Raw genomic sequence first — 20,768 nt, 5'->3', positions numbered from 1 at the left:
TAGATTCCCCATCACCTGTTAGATTGCTATCACCAGTTAGATTTCCATCACCTGTTAGATTTCCATCACCATTTAGATTCCCGTCACCTGTTAGATTCCCCGTCACCTGTTAGAGTTCCGACACCGGTTAGATTTCCATCACCGTTTAGATTCCCGTCACCTGTTAGATTCCCCGTCACCTGTTAGAGTTCCGACACCGGTTAGATTCCCGTCACCTATTAGATTCCCATCACCAGTTAGATTCTCCGTCACCTGTTAGAGTCCCATCACCGGTTAGATTCCCGTCACCTGTTAGATTCCAGTTACCTGTTAGATTCCCATCACATGTTAGATTCCCGTCACCTGTTAGATTCCCATCAACGGTTAGATTCCCATCACCGGTTAGATTCTAGGCACCTGTTAGATTCCCCGTCACCTGTTAGATTCCCATCACCGGTTAGATTTCCATCACCGGTTAGATTCCCGTCACCTGTTAGATTCCCCGACACTGGTTAGATTCCCATCACCTATTAGATTCCCATCACCTGTTAGATTCCGGTTACCTGTCAGATTCCCGTCACCTGTTAGATTCCTGTCACCTGTTAGATTCCCGTCACCTGTTAGATTCCCATCACCTGTTAGATTCCGGTTACCTGTCAGATTCCTGTCACCTGTTAGATTCCCGTCACCTGTTAGATTCCGGTTACCTGTCAGATTCCTGTCACCTGTTAGATTCCCGTCACCTGTTAGATTCCCGTCACCTGTTAGATTCCGGTTACCTGTTAGATTCCCGTCACCTGTTAGATTTCCGTCACCTGTTAGATTCCCGTCACCTGTTAGATTCCGGTTACCTGTTAGATTCCCGTCACCTGTTAGATTTCCGTCACCTGTTAGAGTCCCGTCACCTGTCAGATTTCCGTCACCTGTTAGATTCCCGTCACCTGTTAGAGTCCCGTCACCTGTTAGATTTCCGTCACCTGTTAGATTCCCGTCACCTGTTAGATTCCCGTCACCTGTTAGATTCCGGTTACCTGTTAGATTTCCGTCACCTGTTAGATTCCCGTCACCTGTTAGATTCCCGTCACCTGTTAGGTTCCGGTTACCTGTTAGATTCCCGTCACCTGTTAGATTTCTGTCACCTGTTAGAGTCCCGTCACCTGTTAGATTCCCATCACCAGTTAGATTTCCGTCACCGGTTAGATTCCCGTCACCTGTTAGATTCCTGTCACCTGTTAGATTCCCGTCACCTGTTAGATTTCCGTCACCGGTTAGATTCCTGTCACCTGTTAGATTCCCCGTCACCTGTTAGATTTCCGTCACCTGTTAGATTCCCTGTCACTTGTTAGATTCCCATCACCTGTTAGATTCCCGTCACCTGTTAGATTCCGGTTACCTGTTAGATTCCCATCACATGTTAGATTCCTGTCACCTGTTAGATTCCCATCAACGGTTAGATTCCCATCACCGGTTAGATTCTAGTCACCTGTTAGATTCCCCATCACCTGTTAGATTGCCATCACCGGTTAGATTTCCATCACCTGTTAGATTTCCATCACCATTTAGATTCCCGTCACCTGTTAGATTCCCCGTCACCTGTTAGAGTTCCGACACCGGTTAGATTTCCATCACCGTTTAGATTCCCGTCACCTGTTAGATTCCCTGTCACCTGTTAGAGTTCCGACACCGGTTAGATTCCCGTCACCTATTAGATTCCCATCACCAGTTAGATTTCCATCACCTGTTAGATGTCCATCACCTGTTAGATTCTCCGTCACCTGTTAGAGTCCCATCACCGGTTAGATTCCCGTCACCTGTTAGATTCCGGTTACCTGTTAGATTCCCATCACATGTTAGATTCCCGTCACCTGTTAGATTCCCATCAACGGTTAGATTCCCATCACCGGTTAGATTCTAGTCACCTGTTAGATTCCCCGTCACCTGTTAGATTCCCATCACCGGTTAGATTTCCATCACCGGTTAGATTCCCGTCACCTGTTAGATTCCCCGACACTGGTTAGATTCCCATCACCTATTAGATTCCCATCACCTGTTAGATTCCGGTTACCTGTCAGATTCCCGTCACCTGTTAGATTCCCGTCACCTGTTAGATTGCCATCACCTGTTAGATTCCGGTTACCTGTCAGATTCCTGTCACCTGTTAGATTCCCGTCACCTGTTAGATTCCGGTTACCTGTCAGATTCCTGTCACCTGTCAGATTCCCGTCACCTGTTAGATTCCTGTCACCTGTTAGATTCCCGTCACCTGTTAGATTCCGGTTACCTGTTAGATTCCCGTCACCTGTTAGATTTCCGTCACCTGTTAGATTCCCGTCACCTGTTAGATTCCGGTTACCTGTTAGAGTCCCGTCACCTGTTAGATTTCCGTCACCTGTTAGATTCCCGTCACCTGTTAGAGTCCCGTCACCTGTCAGATTTCCGTCACCTGTTAGATTCCCGTCACCTGTTAGATTTCCGTCACCTGTTAGATTCCCGTCACCTGTTAGAGTCCCGTCACCTGTCAGATTTCCGTCACCTGTTAGATTCCCGTCACCTGTTAGATTTCCGTCACCTGTCAGATTCCCGTCACCTGTTAGATTCCCATCACCTGTTAGATTCCCGTCACCTGTTAGGTTCCGGTTACCTGTTAGATTCCCGTCACCTGTTAGATTTCTGTCACCTGTTAGAGTCCCGTCACCTGTTAGATTTCTGTCACCTGTTAGGTTCCGGTTACCTGTTAGATTCCTCGTCACCGGTTAGATTTCCGTCACCTGTTAGAGTCCCATCCCAGTAATAACCCTTTCTTCTCTATTTGCAGTAACTTTCAGGTTTCCTAAACCTTATATGATGGAATCCGACTTCGGAGCGTTCTCTTCCTGACGTGATTTCTCCAATCTATGGAGCACTTTGTTATCATGGTGGTAAGAAGTTTGCTCTGAATCCCGTCAGTGTTTCTCTAATGAGCGCCAGCTGTCACTGGAGCCCCATAAAACACACACACACTCCGACCCTGTCATGCAGCTTGTCCCAGTAAAGCGTCCTGACTGGTTCTGGTCCAAGCCCACCTCTGAGCGGAGAGAGGGATGATGAAACAGAGGGAAAGTCAGCTCTTTGTTCTCTGATGTTTGCTCTGTTTTATTTGCTTCTGCCGCCGCTCCGTTCCACTGTTGCCGGTTTAAACACTGGTCAAACATGTGTTTGGATTTTGGATCTGTGCTGGGAATTTCCCATAATCCTCCACTGGTCTGTGATTAACTGCTGTGTGAGATTGTTTTCTCCTGCTTTATCTGCTCTATATTTCTCAACTTTGAACAGGTTTCATGTGTGAGAAAGTCAAGTTTCTACAGTTTGTCCAGCTTTACTCGTCATATTCCATCATTTTCTCAGCCATCCGTCCTGATGTTCGCTCGCCACACAATGAAGAAAAAGATTATGATACAATTCCTGAAAAGTTGTAATCTTCTTTAAAATTGAACAAAATGAAACTAAAAGACCACCAGATGACGAGCCTATATTTTATTCACAACAGAGCATACAACAAAAGTCAAAAGTTTCAGAACAGTCTGAAGACGTTGGGGGTCGAGGTTATCAGGAGTTGTGCTGTTGGAATTCAGTCCCATTCCAGCCTGATTTCCAGCTGCTGAAGAGTTTGTGGTCGTCTTTGACGTATTTATTGTTTCATGATGCTCCAGATGTTGTGTACTGGTGAAAGGTCTGGACTGCAGGCAGGCCAGTCCAGCAGCCGGACTCTTCTCCTGTGAAGCCATGCTGCTGTGATGGATCCAGGATGTGGTTCAGCATCGTCTTGCTGAAATCTGCAAGGCCTTCCCTGAAAGAGACGTTGTCTGGATGGGAGCAGATGTTGCTCTAAAACCTCCATGTACTTTTCAGCATTGATGGAGCTTCACAGATGTGGAAGCTGCCCACGCCATAGACACTAATGCAGCCCCATCCCATCAGAGATGCAGCTTTTCACCTGAATCTGAATCTGCTGATTTTGTCTGAAATCTGTATTTAATAAAGATTCTTCAAGTCATCTTTTTCACACTGGTGTCGTTCACATCGCCCTCCAACTCGTCTCATGATGCGATGGCTGTTTTTACATCTCCATCTTGTTTCAGGAACTTTCCAAGCACTTTGATAAGAGCAACCCAGGATATGAAGTGGTAGAAGACGCCATCATCACCATGACAGCGGTAGCCTGGTACATCAACGACATGAAGAGGAAACAGGAGCATGCCGTGCGGCTGCAGGTATTAATAAAAAGAAATACAGAAACATCCAGCCAAGAAACATCTATACTCACTGAAACTCACTTCAGTCTTTTATTTATGTATCAGAGTAAAAATCATCTGTTCTGCATCCAGTGACATCCTCAGATAAACAACTCATAATATACGATATTACGTTCTGTTAATATTTATTAAACAAAAGAACAGCTTCATCTCAGACTCAAGTTGTTGTTTCTTTTTTTAAATCTGACCTTATTACCTTATTACCCTGACATGTGGAGTCCCTCAGGGGTCGATTCTTGGACCACTTTTATTCAACCCCTAAAGAATTTTCACATGATTCATTTGTTTTATTTTGACTTTATCTCAACATTATGTAGTTAGCTTGAACCAGCTTAAGTAACAGTAGTTCAAGTTATTTAGTTATTTAGTAGTTTTCCAATTTTTTTCCAATTTTTTTTTTTTATTCTTGTTGGTCCAATTAAAATATTTTGTCCAACTCCATTCAGTAGGGGGTGTTTTGTTTTTGTTTTTGTTTTTTTGTTTGTTTGTTTTTTGCAACTTTGGTCCCAAATTAATTTAGACTAACACAGTCATTTAAAATATTTAATTAATCCAGATTTTGTTGATTAAGTCAGTCCAACAAAACTGCTGAATTCTAAAAGAAAGTAATTTAATCAGGTGGAATTTCTTTCCTTTATTTTGTTGTTTTTCTACAGAGTGTAAAGTGTTTCCTGACTGCATGTGTTGGCTAGCTAACATTGCATGAAGAGTGATGAAAAACAACAAATAAGTGTAAACAAATATCCCTAAAACAACAAAGTGACGATGATTTTGGCTCATAATTAAAATTTTGACAGATTTAGTCGTACATTCCAGACCGCTCTGCACTTTGCTGCCCTTTTTCTGAAATGGTTTGAGGTCTTGTGATCTCATGATATCTCGAGACTTTCTGTCTTAGGCCTGGGAATCCTGTCAGCGACGTGTCCGCGTACGTATTATGGCTGCCACGCGTTACTTGCGCTCGTTTGGCACGTTGGCCGCTGCCGTTGATGCGAGGTACCGTGTCGCGTGCACAAGCTGCAATATGGACTTGAACGCTAGAGACACTCATGTGAACAAGAGCATGAACACGACAGGTTAGAGGTAAACACAATGGCGGATAGGTTTGAAGTCCGTCTCCCGGACCACAACTACCGGCATCTGTATGATTTTTCCTCCCGGTTTCACAGTGATGAATACTCGTGCCTTAACAGTTGGCAACATGTTTTAGGGGTTTATGACCCCAAAACGTTTCCATACGAGATACAAACACAATATGACCCGTAGATGGTCAAATCAAAAGGTCAGAGTGCTGTATACTGCCCCTAGTTGTGACCTCTAGTATTTACTGCGTTTCTCGTGCTGTTTCCATCTTTTGCAGCAAGTATATAAACATAGTGGAACTTTGACGTGTACGCTTGTGTATGTCCCAGCCCTTACAGTCACATGACCACAGTCGAGTTAAACTGCATCCTATCTCAACATGACTGAATATATATAACGAGTGTTAAGTTGTCAGAATTTGTGCAAATTGTTCTTGATTTAAACACTTCCATCTTGGAAACATGAAATTATTTGTCTCTCCTCTAAATACCTACCCAGTTTAAATTTTTGTGTTGCTACTGGGTGTTATCAGCCGAGTAGCAGCGCTTTATGCCACCTTTTGAACAGATTTATCTTCTTGTGGAGATTTGTCTAACGTGTTAAACCAGTTGCAGTACTCAGTATTCACCACTAGGTGTCACTGCATGCTTCACACAGGATACACGGACAGCAGCAGACATATGAATGCACCTCAGATTTTTCCTGCTGGAAGCAGAGATCATCAGCAGTTTGAATCTTCAGTTTTATTATCTTTGTTTTCTGAAGAGAGAATGAGAAGCCTGAATTTAGCCGAGGAGACGTCAGAGCAGCAGCATCTGTCCTGCAGATGTTTTCATGTTTTATCAGGGAAGCAGCAGAGAAAGGTCCTCCATCATCACCTGTCTGAGCTCAGATTCTCACACCTGTTAGGTGTTCAGAGCTCAGTCCTGACCTCCTGATGGATCTGTCTTCTCTGTGGGCTGGCGGTAAGCCGGAGGCATTCAGGCGTCCAGCTCTGCAACCTGTGTTCACACACGTTATCAGCTTGTTTTGTCTGGCAGGCCTGAGTGTGTGTTCACACCTCTGTTCATTTCCTCCGTCGCGTCTGAGACTTTTCTGCCTTGAATTCAGTTTTCGCTGACTCATTTCTGCCTCTCACTCTGACCTGTTGTCGCTTTTCTGCAGGAAATCGAGTCCCTGCTGGTGAACTGGAGCGGGCCGGAGCTCGGCGGGTTCGGAGAGCTGGTTCTGGAGGGTTCCTTCAAGGTCCAGAGAGTGAAGAAGGAGAGGGCGTTCTTCCTGTTTGACAAGATGCTGCTGATCGCCAAGAAGAGGCTGGAGCAGTTCGTCTACAGCACGCATATATTTGTAAGGAAGACATTTTATCCTGTTTATTTCCACCGGCTGTAGGAGAGAGATCACACTCCTGTTACACCCACGGTGTCAAACATACGGCCCAGGGTCTAAAAATGGCCTCCCAGTACTTCTAATGTGTCTAATGTATATATATATATATACACATACATAAAAATAAATTTAATGAAATTTTCATTTGCTAAATTTTTATTTATACAGTTTCATTAATCTTATATTTCTTTTATAAATTATGTTTTTTACTTCACACATCATATATATATATATAAAATCATAAACTAAATCGAAAGATTGAAATATATTATATATATATTTATTGATTAATTTAATTTCTAAAAGGATAGTTTATTAAATGTAAACATCTTGACTCTATAGTTATTTGTACTAAAAGGAAAATGTAATTGCGTCATTATTTCAAGATATTACTTTAAGTAATATTTAACGATATTACTTTCACACATTATCTTAATGAAAAGGCTTCTTTTTTAAACAAGTATTGTTCGGGTTGGTTTAAAATGAAATATCTAAATGAAATGTTTGCAATGGTTGAACAAGATGAAATAATTTGTAAAGTTCAAATGAAAAACTAACAGGAAGCGAAAAATATTTTAACTTTGGAGAAGAGGTGGGATTGAATGAGTTTTACTTCTTCCCGCTCCTTTTCTTTGCTTCCTTTTTTTCTTTGTATTAGGAATTTTCATGGTGTACATTTGTTTTTTTATGAGCTCGAAGCAAACTTACTTTTATTACCACTATTGTTTCACTGGTCCGACTGCAGACCAGATTGAGGTGAATGTGGAACCTGGGTTCCTCCTCATTTGCATGAATCCCTGCCTTGGTGTTGGGCTGAGATTCCTTTGCACAGCTGCGTGACGTCCTCCGTCTTTCTCTGCTGCAGTGCTGCAATCTGCTGCTGGTGGAGACGCTGAAGGACCCGCTCTGCTTCAGGGTCTCAGACCAAACCATCCCCAAGCAGCAGCACGTTGTCCAGGTGAGCATCAGCACCTCCATCATGTCACCCGTCTGAATCCTACAGCCGCTGCGCTCCTCACCATCTAACTCATTTTCATCACTGCAGACGAAGAACCAGGAGGAGAAGCGACTGTGGGTGCACTACCTCAAGAGACTGATAGTAGAAAACCACCCAGCTTCACTCCCACAGAAGGTAAGAGGTGATGAGCGAAGAGAAGCAAACCCGCATGCAGCCGATGGCCTCACTATGGAAAACTTTTTTCTTTACACATTTCCAGAGATTTCTGATCAAAGCAAAAGAAGCTTCTGCAGCAAAAAACTGCCGGAGCTTTAGTAGAAGAAAAAAACTGGTTTCATTTGTAGGAGACTGTTGATCCAGTAGAGCAGGGATCCTCAGTCCTGGTTGCTTCAGGGAAACTTCCAAAACCTGCAGGACACGGCCCTCGAGGACCAGAACTGAGGGTCCGTCCTGTAGCGTTTCCAGGAGCAGAAGTTATACTGGCCTCTGCTGCCACCTGCTGGTCACTGATGCAAACTACAGATTAAAGATGCAGCCCTGACCAGCAAAACACACAAGTAAAAGTGTCACAGTTCAGCAAATAAATACAAAACTAGATCAGCTTTATTGTTACAAGTACAGTGACATTGAGACGGGCAAGCGTCATTATAAACGTTATAAAGCCCGTTAGTGAAACTCAAATAAATTAAGCTATGAAAAAAACTGTCTGATAATTTATGTATAAAACTCAAAAATTAAAATAAGTTGGTGACATAAAGTATGATTTATAAAATAAAATCTAATATTCATTAGAACTAGAACTAGAAAAAAACATGTAATTAATTTAGTTATTAATAATTAGATGTATAATTAACTAATTACAATTAGAAATACAAAAAATATTCATTATATTCATAAACTAAAGTGTTTTAGGTCATTAAAGTATTATATATATATATATATATATATATATATATATATATATATAAAACCTTGGCTTCAATGGGACACACCTCTGCCTGGCCCACCTGTCGGGCAGGTCCAACACACACGTCAGACGCTGTGACTGCTTCCTGTTAGAACTGGAGATACTTTTCTGTCTTCATCGCGTGTCTGAAACCTCACACTGATGATGATTTCCTTGCAGGCCAGACAAGTCCTCGGAGACGGATTCTGTCATTGTGAGTTTCTCACATTTTCCACCTGAATGATTCTTCTCTGATCAGCTGTTCTGAGCATGTGCAGGTAGATGACATCACTTCCTGTGTTTCAGCTCCTCAGCTGGACCAGGAACACCTGAAGAAGCCGGCTGCTTCTCCACGGCTGGACGACATTCACAGCTACCACCGAGGCCGGCGTCAGTCAGGTGAGCCTTCTGATCGTCCTCTGGGTCCTGATGGTCCTCGGGGTCCTGATGGCCCTCGGGGTCCTGATGGCCCTCGGGGTAATGAAGGTCCTCTGGGTCCTGATGGTCCTCGGGGTCCTGATGGTCCTTGTTTCTCAGCTTCAGATCTGACGACGATCCAAACACAAACCCGACCTGTGAGTCTTAAATCACCACAAACCTGTTCTTCCTCATCATCTGACTCTCAGATGTAACGGAGAGGTCCAGAAAACTGAAACAGCAGAGGGGTGGTCTGACTGCCTTGTTGTGCTAAACAAATTTACAAGGATACATGACCCCACTTCATTTTTTCATTATTATTATTTATTACAAATTTATTAACAATGTACCTGACAAGAGAAACAGAGGATATCAAAGGATAGTTCATTTCACATTCAATACATATATTTTCATATATCACTTCATATTAAAGCAGAGAATCATCAGGAGCACCAACACAAGGACGGTGATATCACCAGCAGCGTCCATCCATCCATCCATCCATCCATCCACCCACCCACCCACCCATCCATCCATCCACCCATCCATCCATCCATCCATCCACCCATCCATCCATCCATCCATCCATCCATCCACCCTCCCACCCACCCACCCACCCATCCATCCATCCATCCATCCACCCACCCACCCATCCATCCATCCATCCATCCATCCATCCATCCACCCATCCATCCATCCATCCATCCATCCACCCACCCGCCCACCCATCCATCCATCCATCCACCCATCCATCCATCCATTTTATTTCTGCTTATCCGGTGTTGGGTCGCGGGGGCAGCTGCCTAAGCAGAGAAGCCCAGACTTCCATCTCCCCGGCCACTTTCACCAGCTTCCACTAAATAGAAACAAAGCAGCCATATTGGTTCTGTTTGTCCCTCCAGAACCTCCAGAACTGCTGCTGTACACACCTGAGAAGTCCAGGAAGAGTCTGCCGCTGCTGCTGGAGGGAAACCTGCCGTACAGACGCACCAGGAGACAGTCAGGTATGGAGACGTCCAACAGGAGACAGTCAGGTACGGAGACATCCAACAGGTATCAGTCACAGTCAGGTATGAAGATGTCCAACAGGTATCAGTCAGGTATGGAGACGTCCAACAGGAGACAGTCAGGTACGGAGACATCCAACAGGTATCAGTCAGGTACGGAGACGTCCAACAGGAGACAGTCAGGTACGGAGACATCCAACAGGTATCAGTCAGGTATGGAGACATCCAACAGGTATCAGTCAAGTATGGAGAGGTCCAACAGGAGACAGTCAGGTATGGAGACGTCCAATAGGAGACAGTCAGGTATGGAGATGTCCAACAGGAGACAGTCAGGTACGGAGACATCCAACAGGTATCAGTCAGGTATGGAGACGTCCAACAGGAGACAGTCAGATACGGAGACGTCCAACAGGTATCAGTCAGGTACGAAGACGTCCAACAGGAGACAGTCAGGTATGGAGACGTCCAACAGGTATCAGTCAGGTACGAAGACGTCCAACAGGAGACAGTCAGGTACGGAGACGTCCAACAGGTATCAGTCAGGTACGAAGACGTCCAACAGGAGACAGTCAGGTACGGAGACGTCCAACAGGTATCAGTCAGGTATGGAGACGTCCAACAGGAGACAGTCAGGTATGGAGACGTCCAACAGGTATCAGTCAGGTATGGAGACGTCCAACAGGAGACAGTAAGGTACGGAGACGTCCAACAGGTATCAGTCAGGTATGGAGACGTCCAACAGGAGACAGTCAGGTACGGAGACGTCCAACAGGTATCAGTCAGGTATGGAGACGTCCAACAGGTATCAGTCAGGTATGGAGACGTCCAACAGGAGACAGTCAGGTATGGAGACGTCCAACAGGAGACAGTCAGGTATGGAGACGTCCAACAGGTATCAGTCAGGTATGGAGACGTCCAACAGGAGACAGTCAGGTATGGAGACGTCCAACAGGAGACAGTCAGGTACGGAGACGTCCAACAGGTATCAGTCAGGTATGGAGACGTCCAACAGGAGACAGTCAGGTATGGAGACGTCCAACAGGTATCAGTCAGGTATGGAGACGTCCAACAGGAGACAGTCAGGTATGGAGACGTCCAACAGGAGACAGTAAGGTACGGAGACATCCAACAGGTATCAGTCAGGTATGGAGGCGTCCAACAGGAGACAGTCAGGTATGGAGACGTCCAACAGGTATCAGTCAGGTACGGAGACGTCCAACAGGTATCAGTCAGGTATGGAGACGTCCAACAGAAGACAGTCAGGTACAGAGACGTCCAACAGGTATCAGTCAGGTATGGAGACGTCCAACAGGTGTCCCTCAGTCCAGAAACCTCAGTCTCCTCCTTCATGTCCAGATGCTGCAACATGAAAATGTTCATGGGTTTAGTAACCTTTTAAAAAGAGTGAAGGACGTCCAAACCTCTGCAAATTCATCAGGAAACCCAGAAGAATTTCATGATTAAAGTTTATTTCTATTAAATGTGTTTCATATGCTTAAGAAGAGTTTGTTTGTTTGTTTTTTTTTGTTTTATTTTCTAGCTCCGGCTAAAGACATCGAGGCAGCATTCCATCCCAATGGTGAGTAAATCCAGACTCCTGTCATGAAGCAACATCCTGCTTCCAGATGTTCCTGCTGACTTTCAGTGATGTTGACCAGCAGGTGGCGCTGCTGTTTCTCAGACGACGATAATGAAGAAGCAGGAATCTGCAGCTGCTTTGTGTCCCAGTTTTCTGTGGATCATGAGGCACAAACAGACTAAACAGTTTACCCATTCAGCAAAACATCTCACATCTTCTGCTAATTAAACCCTAATTATAATAACTAGGTTCTGTCTCATCACTATGGAGGCACGAAAGTGCCTCAATGAAGTACAAAATAAAGCACTGAATAAAAATGTCTCATTAATTGAAAATAAACACATTAAATAAATAAAGACGTGTATCAGTAACTAATGAGACATTTCTTTTACTTTCACTCTCTGATGTGAAGCCACAGTTAACGTGCTCAACATTAGCTCCGCCCACCTGCCAGCATGAAGAACATGAAAAAATTCATTAAAAGCTGAACAAAGAATATGTTTTTACGTAAAAAGAAATATTTTAATTGACTTAATTATATCAATATATTCTATAATCTATTATTTCCAACTTTAATAAATTCATGACACATTTAATTAATTATGAAATGTGGTATTTTTGAATATCATTGTGGTACGTTTTTTCCTCCATATGAGACAGAACCCAGTTATGATGAATAAAAGTGTTTTACAAAAGATCTGAGATGTTCTGCTGAGTGTGTTCTCATTTACATATTTATTTATATATTTTTACAATTTGTGAAAAATATTTAGAAATATGTTTAAAGACTTTATTTATTTATGTATAAGACTTTTTTCATTTTTCCAAATTGTGCCTCACCAATCACAAAAAGCTGCAACAATGGAAAAAAAAAGATTATCTTAGAAGATAAAGATAAGTGATCTGCTCCCGTCAGGTGTTCAGATTCAGATCACATGACAGATCAAACCGTCTCATTGTTTACTGAGCAGGAACTAAACCATCCTGCAGCTAGAAGCTTGTTGGGAATTTTGGTCTTAAATATGCAGAAATCCAACTTTTGCGCATGTGGAAACCCAACTTTAACATTTCTTCTGCACATTGACTGAAAATTCATTTGCATTTGTTTATTTTGCTGATTAATGACATGAAGAGCTTCAGGAGAGATGAAGCCGAAGATGATGAGAGGAGCTGTGTGAAGCTCCACCTGCTCAGGATTCAGCCTCCATCACCAGCATCAGACAGACTTTTCCTGCTGGAGCATTCCCAGGAAAACTAACTCTGAAGTTCCACTTCAGCTGTTCTGAAGCTCGTGAGGTGACGAATGAGGATGCAGAGATGAGACGGGGCTTGTGTTTGGAGGATGGAAGGATGACGGTGGGGATGGACTGTGGGAATTTTGACTCAGAGAGAAAAGTCACTGGTTGTGTTGGTTTCAGAAGTTCAGCATCATCTCATCCTGCATCATGAAGAGATCCTTGTTCGACTGAATGACGTTGGATGTGATAAGAGGAATGACTCAGTCTGTTATTTCTACAGGAACTTTTACAGAAATGTAACATTAGAGAGTCTGACAGTGGATATCGTTCCTGGACAAAGCTCAGGAATGATATCCATGTTCAGGTAGGAGCTTCCAAGAGCTTATTCCTGGTTGTGTACTGGAAATAGTTTCTGTTGTGTGTTTGTTTAATTTTTTTCTCCTGAAAGCCAACAGACTGGTTTATACTGGGATTAAAAGCTGCTACAGACTGGTTTATACTGGGATTAAAAGCTGCTACAGACTGGTTTATACTGGGATTAAAAGCTGCTACAGACTGGTTTATCCTGGGATTAAAAGCTGCTACAGACTGGTTTATCCTGGGATTAAAAGCTGCTACAGACTGGTTTATACTGGGATTAAAAGCTGCTACAGACTGGTTTATGCTGGGATTAAAAGCTGCTACAGACTGGTTTATGCTGGGATTAAAAGCTGCTACAGACTGGTTTATACTGGGATTAAAAGCTATTACAGACTGGTTTATACTGGGATTAAAAGCTGCTACAGACTGGTTTATACTGGGATTAAAAACTGCTACAGACTGGTTTATACTGGGATTAAAAGCTGTTACAGACTGGTTTATACTGGGATTAAAAGCTGCTACAGACTGGTTTATACTGGGATTAAAAGCTGTTACAGACTGGTTTATACTGGGATTAAAAGCTTCTACAGACTGGTTTATACTGGGATTAAAAGCTGTTACAGACTGGTTTATACTGGGATTAAAAGCTGCTACAGACTGGTTTATACTGGGATTAAAAGCTGCTACAGACTGGTTTATACTGGGATTAAAAGCTGCTACAGACTGGTTTATACTGGGATTAAAAGCTGCTACTGACTGGTTTATACTGGGATTAAAAGCTGCTACAGACTGGTTTATACTGGGATTAAAAGCTGCTACAGACTGGTTTATACTGGGATTAAAAGCTGCTACAGACTGGTTTATACTGGGATTAAAAGCTGCTACAGACTGGTTTATACTGGGATTAAAAGCTGCTACAGACTGGTTTATACTGGGATTAAAAGCTGCTACAGACTGGTTTATGCTGGGATTAAAAGCTGTTACAGACTGGTTTATACTGGGATTAAAAGCTGTTACAGACTGGTTTATACTGGGATTAAAAGCTGCTACAGACTGGTTTATACTGGGATTAAAAACTGCTACAGACTGGTTTATACTGGGATTAAAAGCTGTTACAGACTGGTTTATACTGGGATTAAAAGCTGCTACAGACTGGTTTATACTGGGATTAAAAGCTGTTACAGACTGGTTTATACTGGGATCAAAAGCTGCTACGGACTGGTTTATACTGGGATTAAAAGCTGCTACAGACTGGTTTATACTGGGATTAAAAACTGCTACAGACTGGTTTATACTGGGATTAAAAGCTGCTACAGACTGGTTTATACTGGGATTAAAAGCTCTTACACACTGGTTTATACTGGGATTAAAAGCTGTTACAGACTGGTTTATACTGGGATTAAAAGCTGCTACGTACTGGTTTATACTGGGATTAAAAGCTGCTACAGACTGGTTTATACTGGGATTAAAAGCTGTTACGGACTGGTTTATACTGGGATCAAAAGCTGCTACGGACTGGTTTATACTGGGATTAAAAGCTGCTACAGACTGGTTTATACTGGGATTAAAAACTGCTACAGACTGGTTTATACTGGGATTAAAAGCTGCTACAGACTGGTTTATACTGGGATTAAAAGCTGCTACAGACTGGTTTATACTGGGATTAAAAGCTGCTACAGACTGGTTTATACTGGGATTAAAAGCTGCTACAGACTGGTTTATACTGGGATTAAAAGCTGCTACAGACTGGTTTATACTGGGATTAAAAGCTGCTACAGACTGGTTTATACTGGGATTAAAAGCTGCTACAGACTGGTTTATACTGGGATTAAAAGCTGCTACAGACTGGTTTATACTGGGATTAAAAGCTGCTACAGACTGGTTTATGCTGGGATTAAAAGCTGTTACAGACTGGTTTATACTGGGATTAAAAGCTGCTACAGACTGGTTTATACTGGGATTAAAAGCTGCTACAGACTGGTTTATACTGGGATTAAAAACTGCTACAGACTGGTTTATACTGGGATTAAAAGCTGTTACAGACTGGTTTATACTGGGATTAAAAGCTGCTACAGACTGGTTTATACTGGGATTAAAAGCTGTTACAGACTGGTTTATACTGGGATCAAAAGCTGCTACGGACTGGTTTATACTGGGATCAAAAGCTGCTACAGACTGGTTTATACTGGGATTAAAAACTGCTACAGACTGGTTTATACTGGGATTAAAAGCTGCTACAGACTGGTTTATACTGGGATTAAAAGCTCTTACACACTGGTTTATACTGGGATTAAAAGCTGTTACAGACTGGTTTATACTGGGATTAAAAGCTGCTACGTACTGGTTTATACTGGGATTAAAAGCTGTTACAGACTGGTTTATACTGGGATTAAAAGCTGCTACAGACTGGTTTATACTGGGATTAAAAGCTGCTACAGACTGGTTTATACTGGGATTAAAAGCTGTTACAGACTGGTTTATACTGGGATTAAAAGCTGCTACAGACTGGTTTATACTGGGATTAAAAGCTGCTACAGACTGGTTTATACTGGGATTAAAAGCTGCTACAGACTGGTTTATACTGGGATTAAAAGCTGCTACTGACTGGTTTATACTGGGATTAAATGCTGTTACAGACTGGTTTATACTGGGATTAAAAGCTGCTACAGACCGGTTTATACTGGGATTAAAAGCTGCTACAGACTGGTTTATACTGGGATTAAAAGCTGTTACAGACCGGTTTATACTGGGATTAAAAGCTGCTACAGACTGGTTTATACTGGGATTAAAAGCTGTTACAGAATGGTTTGTACTGGGATTAAAAGCTGCTACAGACTGGTTTATACTGGGATAAAAAGCTGTTACAGACTGGTTTATACTGGGATTAAAAGCTGCTACAGACTGGTTTATACTGGGATTAAAAGCTGCTATAGATTGGTTTATACTCGGATTTAAAGCTGCTACAGACTGGTTTATACTGGGATTAAAAGCTGCTACAGACTGGTTTATACTGGGATTAAAAGCTGCTACAGCCGGTTTATACTGGGATTACAAGCTCTTACAGACTGGTTAATACTGGGATCAAAAGCTGCTACGGACTGGTTTATACTGGGATTAAAAGCTGCTACAGACTGGTTTATACTGGGATTAAAAACTGCTACAGACTGGTTTATACTGGGATTAAAAGCTGCTACAGACTGGTTTATACTGGGATTAAAAGCTCTTACAGACTGGTTTATACTGGGATTAAAAGCTGTTACAGACTGGTTTATACTGGGATTAAAAGCAGCTACAGACTGGTTTATACTGGGATTAAATGCTGCTACAGACTGGTTTATACTGGGATTAAATGCTGCTACAGACTGGTTTATACTGGGATTAAAAGCTGCTACAGACTGGTTTATACTGGGATTAAAAGCTGCTACAGACTGGTTTATACTGGGATAAAATGCTGCTACAGACTGGTTTATACTGGGATTAAATGCTGCTACAGACTGGTTTATACTGGGATTAAAAGCTGCTACAGACTGGTTTATACTGGGATAAAAAGCTGTTACAGACTGGTTTATACTGGGATTAAAAGCTGCTACAGACTGGTTTATACTGGGATTAAAAGCTGTTACAGACTGGTTTATAGTGGGATTAAATGCTGCTACACACTGGTTTATACTGGGATTAAAAGCTGCTACAGACTGGTTTATACTGGGATAAAAAGCTGTTACAGACTGGTTTATACTGGGATTAAAAGCTGCTACAGACTGGTTTATACTGGGATTAAAAGCTGCTACATACTGGTTTATACTGGGATTAAAAGCTGCTACAGACTGGTTTATACTGGGATTCAAAGCTGCTACAGACTGGTTTATACTGGGATTAAAAGCTGCTACACACTGGTTTATACTGGGATTAAAAGATGCTACAGACTGGTTTATACTGGGATTAAAAGCTGCTACACACTGGTTTATACTGGGATTAAATGCTGTTACAGACTGGTTTATACTGGGATTAAAAGCTGTTACAGACTGGTTTATACTGGGATTAAAAGCTTCTACAGACTGGTTTATACTGGGATTAAAAGCTGTTACAGACTGGTTTATACTGGCATTAAAAGCTGTTACAGACTGGTTTATACTGGGATTAAAAGCTGTTACAGACTGGTTTATACCGGGATTAAAAGCTTCTACGGACTGGTTTATACTGGGATTAAAAGCTGTTACAGACTGGTTTATACTGGGATTAAAAGCTGTTACAGACTGGTTTATACTGGGATTAAAAGCTGTTACACACTGGTTTATACTGGGATTAAAAGCTGTTACAGACTGGTTTATACTGGGATTAAAAGCTGCTACGTACTGGTTTATACTGGGATTAAAAGCTGTTACAGACTGGTTTATACTGGGATTAAAAGCTGCTACAGACTGGTTTATACTGGGATTAAAAGCTGCTACAGACTGGTTTATACTGGGATTAAAAGCTTCTACAGACTGGTTTATACTGGGATTAAAAGCTGCTACGGACTGGTTTATACTGGGATTAAAAGCTGCTACAGACTGGTTTATACTGGGATTAAAAGCTGCTACAGACTGGTTTATACTGGGATTAAAAGCTGCTACAGACTGGTTTATACTGGGATTAAAAGCTGCTACGGACTGGTTTATACTGGGATTAAAAGCTGCTACGGACTGGTTTATACTGGGATTAAAATTTGCTACAGACTGGTTTATACTGGGAGTAAAAGCTGCTACAGACTGGTTTGTATATAAAGTACAACAAACTACAAAAACAGGGTGAGGTTTGAACTTTTAAGGGTTTAATAACTACTTATTAAACTAGTGTGAACGGTCTGATCTGTCATGTCGGTCTTAGATTAATATTTCCTAATTTTAAGATCCTGATGACTTATTATGTTTTTCCTTTTTTAACAGTGTAAGTTGTAGTTAAAAAATATAAAATGCTTGTTGTAACTGCCCTTTTTATTATATACACAGCTATAAATAACTTACCACCATGTTACTAAGCATGAAATGAGTCTCTGGTGGCCGCTGTGGTGGGTTTGGCTTCCAGTTCTGCAGAATTGGAAACTCCTCAAACTGAATTTTTATGTTTGTTTGTCTTCAGGCCGTCCAGCGGCTACATCTTAATAACATTTTTGTCTTTCTGCCTCCTTCTGTTTCCCACATTTCTTTCCCAACACTCGGACCACCTGCCAGCTCTGAAGGTGAGGCTTGTTTTACCTCATCACAAACTGATGATGATGATGATGATGATGATGGTTCAACCCCTCAGTAGCTTTTGTGTGTGTGTGTGTGTGTGTGTGTGTGTGTTTCTCATCATTAAACTATTCTGGAGCTACTTTGTTCCATTTATGTTTACGTTTTCTTGCCATGTCAGCTGTATCTATCAAATCTATCAGAACTTTCACAAAGAATTTTCTTTTTTTAGATGAGTTTCTCATTTTAATGTCAGTTCCTTGAATTAAAATAAAATGCTAAGCTACACAAAAACAAAAAATGCCCCATTGAAAACCTTTATGAATGCCAATTTTGATGCCAGATTGGGATCATTTTTTGATATTCAGTGCATGCAAAATGTTTTTTTGGGAATTATTTTACTTTTTTCCCCCTCTATTTTTATCTTTTGATGAGTTTAAAACAACAAATAATAATTACATTTCAAGCTGAGGTTGTTTTCAAAGACTCATTTAAAGTGGAAAAATATGTAAACAATTATTTTTACAGCAGTTTTTCTCAAGGGGACACTTTTTGTCCCCAGGATAAAATTTGCTTTGTTTCTTTTTCAAAAGGACGTCTTTAGGGTTAATTACAAAGTGACTGAACATGAATATTCCTCTTTATTTACATCATAATCTGGACTTTCAGCTTCACTGAGTAGACTAAGGTGACCGCTGTGGCCTTCGGACTCCTTTAGTGTGAAGTAAGTGGCGTGAACATGAACAGAGTGAAACGCTGACCTTGTTTTGCAGCAGGCGGACAGCGATGGCGAGCTGTGCACTGCAGAGAGTCTGGGCTCTGCAGGCAGCAGCAGCACGTTGGCGTCCTCCGTCATCGAGGTGGAAGCTGAGCGGGACGAACCGAGACTGACGCTGCAGCTGCAGACAAACCAGGTGGAGGTGAGTTACTGTCAGACCTGTCCAAGCTTCAACAGCAGACCACATCCCTTATTTATCAGCTTTAAATTGTTAATTCCATATATAAAATCTAAAAGTTTGTATTTACAGTCCCAATTCCAAAGAAAATTTTGAAAATGTAAATAAAAATAGAAAGCCATGAGGAAGCTCTTAACCTCAGTTCCAAGTAAATACAGTCAAGAGTTCAATGATTTCCAAACCTCATCAACTCATATTTTATCCCCAGTAGAAGATAAAAACATGTCAGAGGATGAAACGGAGACGTTTCACCATGAGATGAAAATATGAGCTGATAATGAATCTGATGGAAAAAGTTGGACCAGGAGCAACAAAAGCCTGGAAAAGTATCTGGTACAAACCAGAAACACCTGGAGGAGCATTGGACAACTAATCAGGTTGCCTGGCAACAGGGTAAATTTTGGAGCAATTATATAAAACTGTTCCTAAATGTCAGCCTGTGCAGACCTTAAATCTTCCATCATATATAAATAATTGTATTGTCTAAAGATTCAGGGAATCAGGAGGAATCTCTGTATGCATGGGACTAGGCAGATGGTCAAAAGTTTCAACCTTCTGATATGCAGTTTATGTTTTATTCAGAATAAAGTATGGGTTGGTGAGATGTGGAAATCATTGCTTTCTTTCGTTTTACACAAAGACCCCAAACTTTTGGAGGACCTTTGTGCAGATATGTTTAAGCAGATATGGGAACAACTGGATTTGGGGCTCGATGTCCTCTGGTCTGCCAGGAATGTTTCCCACAGGGCATGTTGATGTTGATGTTGAGTGTGATGTGGGTGTATGAAAGGCAGTGTTTGTGGATATGAAGTGGGGGAGGCTGTGAGTTAGAGGTTATATGAGGTTGATTGGGGGTAAGGGCTGGAGGATGGAGTGGGTGAAGAAGGGGGGGGGGGGGGGGGGGTGTTTGATGGTGCCTCTGGACTCTTGGGGCTCTGGCCGCCCTGGATGACCAGTGCCTGGTGGGGTTGGCCGCTGCCGATCTTAGCCCGTCGAGGCCTGAGCCCAGTGACTGCGGGGGCTCTGGCCAGAGCTCTTCTCTGGGACCGGAGTGGTCTTCATGGTGGGGTGGTTTTGGTTCATGCTCCAGGATAGCTGCTGATGGCCTGGGTCTCTGGGCCGCCTTAGACTGCCTCTAGCCCCTGTGAAGGCGTGGTCACATTGTGCGATCTCACTCACCACTGCTCGTCTCTGAACACTCCTCATTCCTCCTCCTCGGCATGCTGACAGTCACTGAGTCGTCCAGTCGGGTTTATGCACTAAAGATGCTTTTGTTTTTTCTGTGAGTGTGTATCTGGTACTTTGGTTGTTGTTGTCATACGTTTGTATATGTTTCTTGATTTGGTTTTATTATTAT

The 20,768-nt window shown here is 42.2% G+C and overlaps 2 protein-coding genes across 5 annotated transcripts in view; both read left to right on the top strand.

Annotated features, from left to right (window-relative positions):
- plekhg2 (pleckstrin homology domain containing, family G (with RhoGef domain) member 2) overlaps positions 1-20,768 on the top strand; it is a 123,833-nt gene that overhangs the window by 84,529 nt on the left and 18,536 nt on the right. For all 4 annotated transcript variants that reach the window (XM_041995184.1, XM_041995182.1, XM_041995181.1 and 1 more), the window contains 10 exons: positions 4,098-4,229; positions 6,519-6,701; positions 7,606-7,698; positions 7,786-7,872; positions 8,825-8,858; positions 8,951-9,043; positions 9,964-10,065; positions 11,609-11,647; positions 18,456-18,463; positions 19,229-19,375. In XM_041995184.1, the coding sequence (XP_041851118.1) occupies positions 4,098-4,229; positions 6,519-6,701; positions 7,606-7,698; positions 7,786-7,872; positions 8,825-8,858; positions 8,951-9,043; positions 9,964-10,065; positions 11,609-11,647; positions 18,456-18,463; positions 19,229-19,375 (918 nt within the window). The remainder of the gene's footprint in view (positions 1-4,097; positions 4,230-6,518; positions 6,702-7,605; positions 7,699-7,785; positions 7,873-8,824; positions 8,859-8,950; positions 9,044-9,963; positions 10,066-11,608; positions 11,648-18,455; positions 18,464-19,228; positions 19,376-20,768) is intronic.
- On the top strand, positions 10,771-11,551 carry LOC121646315 (mucin-22-like). The gene is made up of 2 exons (XM_041995236.1): positions 10,771-11,151; positions 11,362-11,551. Exons 1-2 carry the CDS (start codon positions 10,794-10,796, stop codon positions 11,436-11,438), a joined length of 435 nt encoding a protein of 144 aa, XP_041851170.1. The 5' UTR covers positions 10,771-10,793; the 3' UTR covers positions 11,439-11,551.

Source organism: Melanotaenia boesemani, chromosome 9 (assembly GCF_017639745.1).
Source record: "Melanotaenia boesemani isolate fMelBoe1 chromosome 9, fMelBoe1.pri, whole genome shotgun sequence".
NCBI classification, from domain to species: Eukaryota; Metazoa; Chordata; class Actinopteri; order Atheriniformes; family Melanotaeniidae; genus Melanotaenia; species Melanotaenia boesemani.
Note: the sequence above shows the minus strand (reverse complement) of the source record. Positions and strands in the feature narration are given on the sequence as shown.

Excerpts from the sequence above, each read along its gene's own strand:
- LOC121646315 (XM_041995236.1), top strand. The coding sequence starts at position 10,794 with ATGGAGACGTCCAACAGGAGACAGTCAGGTACGGAGACGTCCAACAGG. Across the intron at positions 11,152-11,361 it reads GTCCAACAGGAGACAGTCAG|GTATGGAGACGTCCAACAGG; the intron begins GTATGGAGACGT and ends GGTATCAGTCAG.